Genomic DNA, 13,830 nt, shown 5'->3' with positions numbered 1-13,830 from the left:
ACAACTGCGTTGAAAGGGTTGTTGTCAGGAGGCGGCGCGGCCAGGAGGACTTATTATTATGGTGATTGAGTTTGGGGAAAAAAGTGTGAATCGGTTCCTTGCAGAGATGGATGTGAGGCTTGTTGCCCCGCCGTTTGGGCGCGGGTCCTTATCGAAACGGTGGTGGTGGTGGTGTGGAAGAAGTGCTGGGATGACGTGGGTCAACGTGTGGCAGAAGGGTCTGCGGTCTGGCTAGAACAGAGATGGCTATAGCGAAGACGAGGTGCACCCAATTGCCATCAACATGAAAGTCTTACTCGGGGCACGCGAACATGTGTTCGTGATAAGAGCCAGCCCGAGCTAGTCCTGCTGATATCGCCCGCCCAGAGTTGAGGCACTCCATGAATAGCAGGCTGTCATCAGACAACAAAGAGGCTCTCGCTCCGGTCAAAGGAAGCAACAGCTCATCTCGCTCGCATCCATCCCCCTCGCCCGGACCCTGCAGACTCTCAGACAACAAAGTGACCTTTGAAAGAAGCAAAACCAGCAGCAGTCTTTTTGCTGTTGCTGCACAGTGACGGGCGATCTCCCTCTATCGCAACGACTAGACCATCCTTTTGCCCGTCGTTTCAACAGCTCCTCCCACGTACTTCGGCGCCTCGCAGCAAACCAGTTGTTCGTGCGGCAACGCTACGCGCGGCAATTGACGTCGAGAGTGGTGTGTTTCTTCTATCTCTGCGCTCGCCGCCTCGGAACATCAGCCACAGCAGCCGAGACCCCTGCGGCAGAACTGTTGCTTCAAAAGACACGCGAGCGCCGCCCACTCATCCACTCCGCCCTACTCACTACTACTCACTCTCCACCGCTCAATCGCACCCATTCGCCTTTTCTACAGCTGTGTCTGTGTCGTATCGACCTCCAATCCTACCATTCCTGACCTCACTCAGCACTGAAACTGCTCACATCCTTCAAAATGGTTAGCTATTCACGAAAAGCTGCTGGTGACTCGAACAGCTAGCTAACAAGAACTCTCAGGCCGACCCCGTCTACCTTTCGAATACTGCCAACGTGAGTCTTCACTCTCTTGCAAGTGGCGACCATTCACTGACAGAGAACAGCTCGAGAAATACCTCAAGCTCCCACAGCGAGGCTCGGTGATCGCCGAGTACGTCTGGATTGATGCCTCCAACGGTGTCCGCTCCAAGTGCAAGGTAAGCATCCTCTCGTCCGTGAATCGCTCTTGAGGCAATTGCGGGACATTACGGCTTCAATGCTGTGAGTCAAACTTCATGGCCTTGTCGACCAGAAAATCCAGCGCTAGGGTACCAGTGGCTTGACGATTGCCGCGTTCGGCGTGAATCGGTGCGCTAGAAGCGCTGCACACACAACTTGCTTGGCCGAGGTCATGGCAGGGCCCAGCGGCGAGAACGAAGCATTGAAGCGTTGGAGAGAGTGGGAGTTAGACTGAATACTGACAAGACATCTCGCAGACCCTCCCCAAGAAACCAGAGAGCGTCAGCGAGCTTCCAGAATGGAACTTCGACGGCTCTTCAACAGGCCAGGCACCTGGCGACAACTCAGATGTCTTCCTCCGACCCGTTTCCATGTACCCAGACCCCTTCCGCCTCGGCGACAACATCCTCGTGATGTGCGAGACCTACATGTCCGATGGCAAGCCAAACGCATACAACTTCCGTCACGATGCCGCAGTCGTCATGGAGAAGCACGCCAAGCACGAGTTCTGGTTCGGTCTTGAGCAAGAGTACACCCTTCTCGACACCACCGGCTGGCCATACGGCTGGCCCAAGAACGGCTTCCCAGCTCCTCAGGGCCCATACTACTGCGGTGTCGGTGCTGGCAAGGTTTTCTGCAGAGATATCGTCGAGGCTCACTACAAGGCCTGCATGTATGCCAACATCAACATCTCGGGTACCAACGCCGAGGTCATGCCAGCCCAGTGGGAGTACCAGGTCGGACCATGCGAAGGCATCACCCGTAAGTGAATCTCAAAAGAGTACTACAGGTTCCAAGCTAATAAGATCACAGTTGGCGACCAGCTCTGGATGTCCCGATTCCTCCTCCACCGTGTCGCTGAAGAATTCGGCGCCAAGATCACCTTCAACCCCAAGCCAATCCCCGGTGACTGGAACGGTGCCGGTCTGCACACCAACGTCAGCACAAAGGAGATGCGTGAGAAGGGTGGCATGAAGCACATTGAGAAGGCCATGGAGTCGCTTGCCGGCCGCCACAAGGAGCACATGAAGGTTTACGGAGAGGGCAATGAGGCTCGTATGACTGGTGCACACGAGACCGCATCATACGACAAGTTCACCTGGGGCATTGCCAACCGTGGCTCGTCTGTGCGTGTCAACCGCGATGTCGCAGAGAAGGGCTTCGGCTACTTCGAGGATCGCCGACCTGCGTCGAACGCGGATCCATACCAGATTACTGGTATGATTGTGGAGACGGTGAGTACAAACACAGCGTAGAGAAGTTGGACAAATGCTGATATATTTTCCAGATCTGCGGTAAGGTCGAGGGCGCCGACGTCTTCTCGAGTTCGCAACAACAGCAACAAGAGCTCGAGATGGTCGTCCCCGTCGCGAAGCCATAGAGTGGCTCTGCACGTCTGAACACACCAACACTATAAACGCCAAAAAGATGATAATACCCCTTCGCAAGCAGAGATGTTTGTATCTTGGTTCCCTCAGCAGATGTGGAGCGCGGCAGCATGGCGTGATGCGAATTGAGGCTCATGATTGTGCTCCCTGTTTCTGCTGTCCCTAGCTAGATTGCTCGCATGACGAATCAATCAATCAGTTCGAAGTTCAGTCTGATTATTCACCTTTCAAACTCAATTCAACTTCCTGTTATGATCTTGCATGTGGGGCGATTCCACTCGAACGCACGTGCATCCGCGTGATTGACGTGAAGCATTCCGCATTTCGAACCCGAGCTTCTTCTCTTTGACACTTTCTAAACAAAACACCGCCCGTATGTAACGGCTTGAAAATCTCGATCGCATCACTACCATGTCGACTCCGACAGCGTCAAATCAAACGCCGCAGCAACCTGGTTCCGCCTCGAAGAAAGCTACCGGCCATGTCACCACACCTTCACACCTGGGCCTCGCATCCCCCGCTCCTCGTAGCGTGCCATCGCCTGCAGCGACGCGCAAAGACCATGCAGGAAAGACACCGGTCAACCACCCCACTGCCAGCTCGACTGGCAGCAAGACGCTCGGCAGCACACCCATGGTACCCAATCTGAGCCAGACCGGCATGAGCTCCTCACCAGGCGCACACAATGCGAGCTTCGGCACGCCGAGCGCTCTCGCTGGACTCGGCGTGGATCTCGGGTCGACTACGCCTGGCCAACTGAGTAATCTTCTGGCAGGCGGCGCGGCGATGATGCCTACCATGAGCGATCTGGGGTTGAGCTCGAGGAGTGGGAAGAAGAATGAGGACGAGGAGCGAAGGGATAAGATGAGGCGGGTGTTGAAGAACATCGGGAAGAGAAAGGGAAGAGTCAGCGAGCAGGGCATCAGACGCATTGGGCGGAGACTGGGACTTGATATCGACTTGGATGGGGAATCGGAAGAGAGGCCTCATAAGGTGGGGAATCGCCCGATTGGCCTCGCCGGTACTCAATTCATGATTGATCTCAGTCTGAAGCAACAAGTGGCACAGAAGGTGGACGTCATCATCTCCAGTGAAGGTGCGGATCTTGGGGAGTTTGCAACACCAGCGTCCGAGGTTCTGCTCAACGATCTCAAAGTGTCAGACGGGATCCAGCTGCACTCGAACCTGGACCGCTTCGCGAGGAACTTGAATCGACTATCACGCCTTGACATCCTCTGCAAGACTGGCAAGGTTAATTGCTTCAATGCTATCTATGGTCTCTACAAGAACTTGAAGAAGCTGAACGAGCTGGAGATCGAGGCGGTCAAGGCACGACTGGGGAGTGATGTCGATAATGTGGATGGGAAGGCACACGATGAGGTCCTGCGCAAGAGAAGTGGGAAGCCGACGATTCATGCGCGAGATCGAGTGGGCCTGGCGTTGGAATACTGGGCAGCAGCGAACTCATCCTCAAGTGGGCACCATGAGTCCAAGATGGAAGTCGACGGTGTCGAGAACTCTCAGTTAACCGCCGACACTCAGTCAGACGTTCACAGCCTCCAGATCGAAGTGGAGAGTTGGCCTGCGCCTATGCACACTGCGCTGCGGATATCCGAGGCTTGGCTTCCAGAGACCTTTGATATCCCTGATCCAGAGTCCGGCGAGAGTCTTCCCTGGCAAGATCCACCGCCAACGTATGTGACCGAAAGCGATGGACGAGGCAATGTCATGGCTGTGGACGGCACCCAACAGGTACCAGACCTCAGATTTGTTGCGAATCTAGACCCACCAGTCGTGTTGCCTTGGAATATGGTCAACGTCCTGTCCGAAGCTGGTATCGACCTCCCGCCCATTGGCCAGATTCCAGACTTCTACGATGCTTCATTGAACGTAGAGACGGGCTCTGTGACAGTACCCTCTGAGCCCATAGAAGCTGAGCAGAGCGTGCTGGCGTTACAGGATGGTCAAGAGAAGGATGTGCTCCATCATTACATTCTCGATGTCTCGAAGCCCGACCATGGCTATAAGCTTGAGAAGTTGTATTTCTCGCATCCCAGGCAACTCATCAGTCTGTTGCCTGTCTTGCGACAGTGGGCTCAGGGGGGATCTCTGATACACAGCTGCTTTGGCGACAAGCAGGACAACACACCCAAACCTCAAGTAGCAACCAATGGTGTCAACGGGAAACTTACCAATGGCCATGCGAACGACCTACAGTCCGACAGCATGGACCTGGACGACACAAACGACCCCACACACGACAAGCTGACGGTAAACATCGGCCTGTCCGTCCTCCCACAACCCACCCTCTCCGTCACCTTCCCGGAGTCGACGTCCCCGAAGATTGGTAACACTATCTTCCAGATCATGCCGAACGCCAGTCTAGCCGTGACGAGCTTCGAAGGGATGGACGAGATCAACGAAGCCCACAACCCAGACGGATCACCGAGCGAGAAAGCGAAGAAGATTGCGAGGGCCCTGGAGAGCTGTGGAGATTTGGGTGTTTGGATTGAGTGGATGAGGCTGAGGCGTTGAAGGTTTTGGGGGTTGAGTTGATGGGAATGTGTTTGGATACCGGGCGGGGGTCGAACTCACGGCGAAGACAAAAAGGGGAGAAGACGATATGCGAAGCATGCAGGTCTGGTAAGACTCCTCGATTCGAAGAGACTACCTAAGCATGGCACGCTCAGCGCGGGCTTCCACCTTTTCTCGAAATTGTCACAAAAAGGGAAGCCCCATCACATCCCGGGAGGTGGACGGGTGGTGGTGTGCTAGCCACCATAAATCTTCTGATTTCGCTTTGATTGGAGGTTGAGCTACTTCCCTGAGAGAGAGAGGATTAGGTGGGGTGTATGAAGACTCATTTCGGTGTCCTTGCTCGCATGCATGAGTCAAAGGAAGGAGACTCCAGCTCGTGAGAGATGCCTTTTTGGGACGGATGGATGGGTAGATGGGTGGAGGGCGAGGCACATGACAGGAGTGGAAATGGCATGAAAGCGATCACGTCAAAAAGGAGAATTGCATTCCCCATGGGGTATCTTGTAGACGCAATCCGCCGTTTCCGCTATGCTACACAACACAACCACCTCCCATCTCATCTCATCTTTTCCACAATACCATGTTCCATCTCAAGCAGCAGCTGCTGCAACAGCATGCCCATTAACCATGCCCACTCCGAACTCCCCCCGTCTCGTCCTCAGCCTGTCCCTCTTCCTCCCCACCGCACCCCTCGACGCGATCTGGAAGTCCATCCTATCCGAGACGTTCTCGACGCCGTTTAGGTTCAGGGGTCGGACGACCTTCATGGCGCCTGTGCCGACGCTCATGCTCTGGCCCATGATGATACACTCCGACACGCCTTCGATGTCGTCTTTCTTCATTTTGGCGGCGGCTTCGAAGAGATGGTCGGGGGTCTTTTCGAAGGAGGCGAGTTGGAGCACGGAATCTCGCATCTTCGCCAGGCCGAATCGAGTGATGCCGAGGACTTCGCCTTTGTAGGTCATGACGTCCGCTAGAAGTTGCATGTGTCGTGGATCGATGTCCATACCACCCATGACGGAGGAGATTTCGTCGATGATGGTCTTGCGAGCGGCTTCGATACCGAGAACGTCGCGAGCTTCCATGACGTTGTTGGATTTAGTCTTGTAGCCGTCGACACCTTCGGTCGTCATGCAGGCTTTGAGGCCATAGCCTTCGACGAGGACAGAGATTGGTTCTCTGCCGGTGTGGTCGGACTTGTCGTCCTTCTTGATGATGGCTCGTTGTGCGTCTGGGTACCCTTTCACCACGACCTCGGGCAGTCTGCGCTTGAGGGTGTGCAGTTGTACGAATAAGACTTCAGAGTCGTCGTTGCTGGAATTGCGGTTCTTCGCCGTGGCGCTCCGTCTGGCTTTTGAATCTTTCTCAGGCACGTTAAGCAGTACCCGGATATGCTGCCCGCTGGGTGAGGCTCGAGCGGTCACACCCATCGCCTTGAAGCCTTTGGTCCTGTCGATGGCTTCGGTGATCTGCCACATATTGATGCGCAAACCGAGGTTCTCAATCTGTTGCCAGTTGACTCGCATGTTGATGTAGCAGCCATGGGAGTGCCATACATCTTCGACGTAATCGACGATATCGCCCAAGTACGTCTTCTCAATCAAAGCCTTGGCGAATCGTCCCGCCATGTCTTCGTATGGTGAGTCGAGAGCGCAGGTGATGACTGGCGTACTGATGACTTTGCTTGCGTTTATGATTTCCTTGATACGTGGCACACCCTGTGTGATCGACATACCAGCGACACCAGCAAAATGGAAAGTCTTCAAAGTCATCTGGGTACCGGGCTCTCCGATGGACTGCGCGCCAACGGCGCCGACAGCGTGGCCAGCTTCCACCTTCGACTTCTCAAACTTCCGCAGACACAGCTGAAGGAAGCGCTCCAGGGCGGACTGCGATAGCTTGAACGTGTTCTCAGTTCCTGGCAGGCGTTTCTGCGTGCTGACCATCTTCTTGACCTGGTCAAAGATGTGCTTTGTTACGTCGTCTAAGAACTGTCTGCTGTACTCCAGTTGATCTGTGGACTTGACACTTTGATCGTCATATTCGAGCGGTTGGTTGTCTTCGGAGACTCTGTTCAATTTCGCTCGCTCCTTGTTCAGGGTTTCGTTCACGTAGAGCTCGACCTCTTTCTGGGTCAGTCCGCGCTCGGCATTGTCCCACGTACTGGTAATGGCGTGCATCCAGGTACGGTTGAAGTTGACAGGCTTGGCGCTGCCCTCCATGTCAACAGGATCCAGGCCGTCGTCTCCAAACTTCATCTGGACAACACCAGACGAAGAGTTGCGCACAGTCAAGTCGTACTGCGCGCTAAGATCTTCCAAGCTCTTCATCAAACGACGAGACATGTAACCAGTCTCAGCCGTCTTGACAGCGGTATCAACCAAACCTTCTCTGCCAGACATAGCGTGGAAGATGAACTCGGTTGGCGTCAGGCCGCTGAAGAAGCTGTCTGCAACGAACCCCTTTGCGAGCGGATCTCGGCTAGCCTTGGGGAAGTGTGGCAGGGTGCGATCTTGGAAACCTTCCAGTACTCGCTTTCCACCAATAATCTGCTGACCGACGGCTGCAACCATCTGTGAGACGTTGATGTTGGAGCCTTTTGAGCCGCACTTGGCCATGGTGAGAGGTGCGTTGTACTTGCTCAACTCCGCGAAACAAGCGTCACCACACTGCTGTCGAACCTTGCTGAGAATACCAGAGACGAGGATCTCCATGGTCTGTTCTTCGTCACATCCAGCACTGCGTTCGAGCTTGCCCCTCTTGTACTTGTCAATGATCTCGTCACACTGCTGGTATGCCGCATCGACCAATGCTTGTTTCCGCTTCACTAGCTTGTCGCTGGGATAAACGTCGCTGATGCCGATGGAGAAGCCTCGTTCACCTAGCCATCGTGCGCTGAGCTTAGCAAGTCTTGTCATTGCAGCAGCGGCATAGTCTGGTCCGAAATCTCGCATGATCACATAAAACACGCTGTCCTTCTTTCCGTCTCCAATGGTGGCTTTGTCAAAGGCACCGCACATGGTCTCGCTGTTTCTGATGACGAGGTAGGAATCGTTTTCGACCATATCGTTGATGAAACCTTCTCGAGGAGGCGCGAATGACTTGAGCTTCGCCTCGAGATTCACATTCACCGGGTAGTCTTTGTGCGGCTTCATCAACATGTTCCACACTTGCTTTCCAGTCCACAGACGTTGAGGCTTCCAGATTGCAGGAGGTGGAATCTCAATGTCGTACGCCTTGCCGGTGTATGGATCCTTCACCTGCATGCCAACATACATAAAGTTGACGATCTGAGTGAACTCTCTTCGATTGAGGAAGAGGTCTTTCTGGCTGACGAGGTAGGCGCCAGTGATGAAATCCTGGATGGCGGCGATGATGGGAGTGCCGTTCTTGGGTGTGGCCAGATTGTGTTTTACACCCATAAGTTCGGTGGCTTCTGTTCGAGCTTCTTCTGTTTGCGGAACGTGCAGGTTCATTTCGTCTCCATCGAAATCGGCGTTGTAAGGATTGCAAACACACTCATTCAAACGGAATGTCCTCCAAGGTCGAATCTTTGCTCGATGTGATAGGATGGAAAGCTTGTGCAGTGACGGCTGCCGGTTGAAAAGGACAATGTCTCCATCTTCCAAATGGCGTTCTACAGTGTCGCCAATCTCGAGTTGATCAGCAACCTTAGTCAGGTCTCCTCTGCTGCCGACCATGCGTAGGGTGACGCGGCGCTTGTCGCGGTGCTTGACGATGAAGTTAGCACCAGGATGGACCTTATCTCCTCTTCTGATGCAAGCCTTTAGCTTTTCGTAGTTGTGCTTGGTGACGCGCTCAGGGTAGGTCATGTTGACAGCAACGCGAGCTGGCACTGCCACCTCATCAATGGCCAGGTTAGGATCAGGAGAGATGACGGTCCGGCCAGAAAAGTCGACACGCTTTCCAGACAGGTTACCACGGAATCGACCTTGCTTGCCCTTGAGCCGCTGGCAAAATCCACGCATCGCCTTGCCGTAGCTGCTGTCTTTACCGAGACCTGGTATGTTGCCGTCAATGTACATGGCGATCTGGACTTGCAGAAACTCCCACATATCCATGACTTTTGAAAGAGGCTGACCAGCTTGAAGTGCTGCCACCATTAGGCCGTTGATGTGAATGATGTCGCCCAGCTTGTTGGTGATGTCGTCTTCAGTGCTTGAAGTCTCTTGTGCAACGGAAGGTCGAATGGCGACAGGTGGAGCAGGTATGTGGGTCCAAATCATGTACTCAGGTCGTCCTCCAGCTTGAGGATCCATGCCCAGCAGTTCAACATCTGCGTTGGGGACCTTTTTGAGGATGTTGAGCGCTCGCAGTGGGGTCAGATCGTCCAGAGCACGCTTCATATGACGCTCGACCTCTGGATTGGCCTTCTTCGCCTCTTCGAAAGTCTTCTCGAATGCCTGCATATCGTCTGGCTTGACCTTGCTCTTTGCATTTGAGTTGTTGTATGCGGCGTATTTGTTGTGAAACATCTTGATCGGATGGCCAGCCACCTTTCTGACGGGGCCATTGTATGCCGAGCAATGCGAACAGACCTTGACCTTTCTACAATCGCCAGAGATCTTCTTGATTATGACATCTTTTCTCAGGCCATCGAGACCCGGCCGCCTCAAGGACTTCAGGTAGATTCGCTTCTCTTTCTCTGGCAGCAGGACCCGACTGCAGTCCTTGCAGACACAATTCAAAGCCTCAATAATCTTCTTCAAGTATCCATAGTGAAAGCACGGCAGTGCCAACTTCACATGCCCAAAGTGACCATTGCAATCTTTCAATCCCAAACCGCATGTCTCGCATGTTCCGTTCTTAGCGGACGTACCCAGCCGGGTGTCGAGAGGACCATGGCCAGTGATTGTTCGGGGGGCGCCGGGTCGATCTGAGATGTCGTAGAGGTTGCGGTCGCCGACTTGGACAACTGACTGAGCGACGACTTCGGGGGGACTGAGCAGGCCAAACTGCAGTGACTTGATGCGCTTGGGCACCTGGTCGACGACCTGCTCGTTGGAGGCGGTATCGCTGTGGTCTTCCATGACGGCGATACTGGGGCGTGTTGCTACCGAGAGGTGTTCATGTCGTCGTATGAGTGCTGAGAGCGGTTGCACGTGAGAGCTGTTCAGTTGTTGGAGTCAATATTGATCACAGTCATTCATTCAAGCACATGCTGCCGCTGCTAAAATTCGCGCGACGAGGTGTGATTTGCGGGGTCGGACGCTAGGAAAGCACGGACGGCCGTGCCGCGATAAGCAGGGATCAGCATATCAGGTGCCGCATCTGCCTGGTGATACTATCAACGACGAGCAAGAGTCACTCCTCCTCTCAATCAATCAATACTTTGACGAGCTTCTCACCGAACCTCTGAGGAGCTGCAAATAGCCCCCAAGGCAGCTGTCACACCGGCCAGACTGCTCTGTCAGGGAGCTGTGGTTCGCAATCGCGCGTCCAAGGAGAGCCAGCCAGCCCGGAGCTGCCCCTCGCTGCTTGCTGCTGGATCACCACTCACTCACCTTGTCACCTCACCTCTTTTCAACAAGTCACTGACACCCACCACCAACTCCGCCTGTTGGTGCCACATCAGCGCCGCACACGCCAGCAAACCCGCCTTGCACCACCCGCCCGCTCCCTCTCACCATCACCGCCAGCTGCCTCGCCGCCGCCGTCGCATGTCGTCGCCCGCCGTCGACTGCTGCCGTTGACGTCGCTTGCTCGCGAGCTCCCTTACTGACCGGAACATCACAGTCTGAGCCTCGAGCACCGCAGCCATGCCTCCTCTCTTCAACCTGGGCCCCTTCGGTCTCTCCAACAACACCAGCACCATGCAACCATCCACCCGTCCGTCGGCCTCGCCATATGGTGAGCTCTGACGTCCAACTCGCACCTCGACGATAGCTAACTGCCCTCCAGCCGTCGCCATTTCCCTCACCTCCAACGTCTGCCAGGACCGCCGCGTCATCACTCTGCAGCCAGGTGAAGGCGTCCAGATCGGTCGTGCCTCCAAGTCCGAAGTCAAGAACCTCCAGCCCGCCGACGACAACGCCCTGTTCGATTGCCCTGTCGTCTCTCGTCAGCACGCCGAACTGCGGGTCAGCTCCTATCAACCTCGCAGCGAGCAAGTCACCATCACGGACCTCGACAGCCTTCATGGCACCACGGTGAATGGCCGACGCATCGAGGCCCAGCGCAGCTTCACCTTGAAATCAGGTGACGTGATCAAGTTGGGCGAGCGAGTGACTCGAGGTGACGGTACGTGTACGTCCAGTGAAGGCTGTACGACCCTCGACACTCGTTCTGACTTTCCACATCTAGACACACACGACGGCATCTCTGTCACCTTCAGACGACTCGACGACATCTCCACCAACCACTACCAAGTCCCCTCACCATCCGAGCCCGAGGCCTCTGACTACGAGAGTGACGTGGAATCCGTCCGCAGCATTGCGAGAGACCCATCGTCCGCCCACACCACACCTGAGAGCAACAAGATCAAGCTTGGTTCGCAGGACCAACCCATCTTCATCGCCGAATCTGTGCCAGCTCCAGTCATCGACCTTTCTAAAGACGAGCAAGACCAGAACGCTATGCAACCAGCTCAGCGTCACATCATCCCAGACACATACGAAGACGACGAGTCTCTCGTGGCGGAAGAAGACGATGTCGACGAGGGTGCCTACGTTGCTTCGGACAATGAGTCGGTGGACCTTGGTAGTGTCCAAGCGTCTGAAGACCAGTCAGTCGTCCTGGGTGACGATTTCGACGACAAGGAAGACGACCAAAACATCTTCCCAGATGATGACATCTCCGACGCCGACCGCTTTTCGGATGGTGAAGACTCTGGTTTCGTCGCTCCAACCTTCGCGCCAGATGATGACTTCACTGCGCCGGTAGAGAGCATCCAAGAGCAGGTCGCCGAGCTGCGTCCAATCGACCAGTTCAACACCATGAACAACCAGGCCCAAACGGTGAACAACTCTTTCACCGAGCCAAAACCACGCTATGATCCAGTCCGCAATTCACAGCCACCAGTGGAGAACGAGGCTCCCAAGTCTGACCCTGCACCAATTTTCGTCAAGCCTCCTGCCCGAACCTATACGTATGACCCCTTTGGACATGGAACCGACTTTGTGAACCCGGCTACTAACTCGTACTACAGGAGTCGCTGGGATATGCGCCCACCACAACACCCTGCGTTCCACGTCTACCCGAAGAAGCCTGCACCTGCGCCGGTCCCATCCGTTTTCGACAACTACCTCAACCCGCAACCATTCGCCTCACTGCTTGAGCCATACACCAATACCAGCGCTTTCTTCAATGCTCTGCAGCAGCCACTCGACCCTATGCCGCAACCCACCTATGCGCCTCAAGTTGCACCAATTCAGCCACAGATCTCCCCCGTGGCCAACGACACGACCATCACCGCTAGCACTGGCAAAATCTCAATCCCCAGCATCATCGACGGCGTGAACCAAGATGCAGCTGTTACTGGTGACGAGTCTCAGAAGGTCGTCTCGCCAACTGGCAACAAGCGCAAGGCCAGCGAGATGGAGGCATCGGAGGAGAAGAACGAGTCGTCGGCACCACTAGCAGTTCAGCAGACGGCTGAAGTGGTCACGGCTACAGCGACCCCACGCATCAAGCGCCGCCGCACTCGTCGTCATGGTACTGTCAATCAGCTCACTACCAGCTTCGCCAAGTACACTGGCGCAGCCGTTGTTGGTGCAGCTGCCACATGCGCATTCCTCAGCAGCCCGGCCGCGCAGTGGGTAATCGATTATCTCGGCTGAGTTCACTGAATCAGCATCGCCATCAACACATCCAACACATCCCCATTGCACCTTCTGCACCTTATACCCGCAAGAACAGCTGCAACCGGAGCCAGTCCAGTAAGAGGATTTTACCCCTTTCACACCACACCACTACACATCATGCTTTGGACCTTTTGGAGCGAGAGCGATTTCAGCACTGGAAGGAGGGGTCTGGGACAGGGCGTTTTCATGGATCATGACTGGCGTACGGCAGCTAGACACGACACGACATGAATGGAGAGCGCATGGAGAATAGGTAGCTCCATGAAATTGACGAAGGGTTTGATAAGGAGACTTTTCCGTACTTTCCTCTTGTTCGCCACCCTCTCTCGTTTGGCATGTGGCACAGCACAGCACTTCCTCAAAATCCCGTCAACTTCCGTCTTGTTATCGCCTTGTTTTCGAACCGGAACTTGTTTCTGGTTGTTCTGTATCGTTTGCCTTGTACCTTCGGCTCGACCGTTTCAGGCAGGAATCTGCCAAAACGTAATATGACTAAGGTCAACCCATTCGATTTTTGCCTTGTTCCTTCAGAAAACACGTTGCACATGCCTATACGACAGCAAGACATACGGACTGGTTCTTCTCCTCGGTCCATAGACTCCTTTCGTTTATGTGCAGCAGCAGGGTTGCGGTACGGCATTGAGGCCGCCGTCGTGGCTGAGGGGTTTGACAGCGGCTTGCTGCAGCCTTGTGGGGACGGGGGTTGATCTTGCAGCCTCCTCCATGGAGATGTCACGTTCTTGAGCACCCGTTGTCGGGCCTTTTCCTGTGCAACGTTGGGAGGCATGCATGTCGATGCATTGGGGAAGTATGAAGGGGGTGTGAAGGGGACTGTGCTGAGGGTCGTAAGTCAGCACCGCCCGGTGCAT

The 13,830-nt window shown here is 54.8% G+C and overlaps 4 protein-coding genes across 4 annotated transcripts; 3 read left to right on the top strand and 1 right to left on the bottom strand.

The window, feature by feature from the left end:
• Positions 1-952: 952 nt before the first annotated feature.
• Positions 953-2,593, top strand: M409DRAFT_57225 (uncharacterized protein; the record flags this gene model as incomplete). Its single annotated transcript, XM_033813562.1, has 6 exons — positions 953-955; positions 994-1,047; positions 1,098-1,190; positions 1,470-1,974; positions 2,026-2,447; positions 2,501-2,593. The coding sequence occupies 6 exons, from the start codon at positions 953-955 to the stop codon at positions 2,591-2,593; spliced, it is 1,170 nt and encodes a 389-aa protein (XP_033664620.1).
• A 418-nt stretch (positions 2,594-3,011) lies between these two features.
• On the top strand, positions 3,012-5,135 carry M409DRAFT_68319 (uncharacterized protein; the record flags this gene model as incomplete). Its single annotated transcript, XM_033817782.1, has 1 exon — positions 3,012-5,135. The coding sequence occupies one exon, from the start codon at positions 3,012-3,014 to the stop codon at positions 5,133-5,135; it is 2,124 nt and encodes a 707-aa protein (XP_033664619.1).
• A 593-nt stretch (positions 5,136-5,728) lies between these two features.
• M409DRAFT_57223 (uncharacterized protein) lies at positions 5,729-10,189 on the bottom strand (the record flags this gene model as incomplete). Its single annotated transcript, XM_033813561.1, has 1 exon — positions 5,729-10,189. One exon carries the CDS (start codon positions 10,187-10,189, stop codon positions 5,729-5,731), a length of 4,461 nt encoding a protein of 1,486 aa, XP_033664618.1.
• A 729-nt stretch (positions 10,190-10,918) lies between these two features.
• Positions 10,919-12,937, top strand: M409DRAFT_57222 (uncharacterized protein; the record flags this gene model as incomplete). The annotated part of the gene is made up of 3 exons (XM_033813560.1): positions 10,919-11,009; positions 11,061-11,399; positions 11,463-12,937. The coding sequence occupies 3 exons, from the start codon at positions 10,919-10,921 to the stop codon at positions 12,935-12,937; spliced, it is 1,905 nt and encodes a 634-aa protein (XP_033664617.1).
• Between the last annotated feature and the right edge of the window lie 893 nt (positions 12,938-13,830).

Source organism: Zasmidium cellare (genome assembly GCF_010093935.1).
Source record: "Zasmidium cellare ATCC 36951 unplaced genomic scaffold M409scaffold_29, whole genome shotgun sequence".
In the NCBI taxonomy this organism is placed as follows: domain Eukaryota; kingdom Fungi; phylum Ascomycota; class Dothideomycetes; order Mycosphaerellales; family Mycosphaerellaceae; genus Zasmidium; species Zasmidium cellare.
Note: the sequence above shows the minus strand (reverse complement) of the source record. Positions and strands in the feature narration are given on the sequence as shown.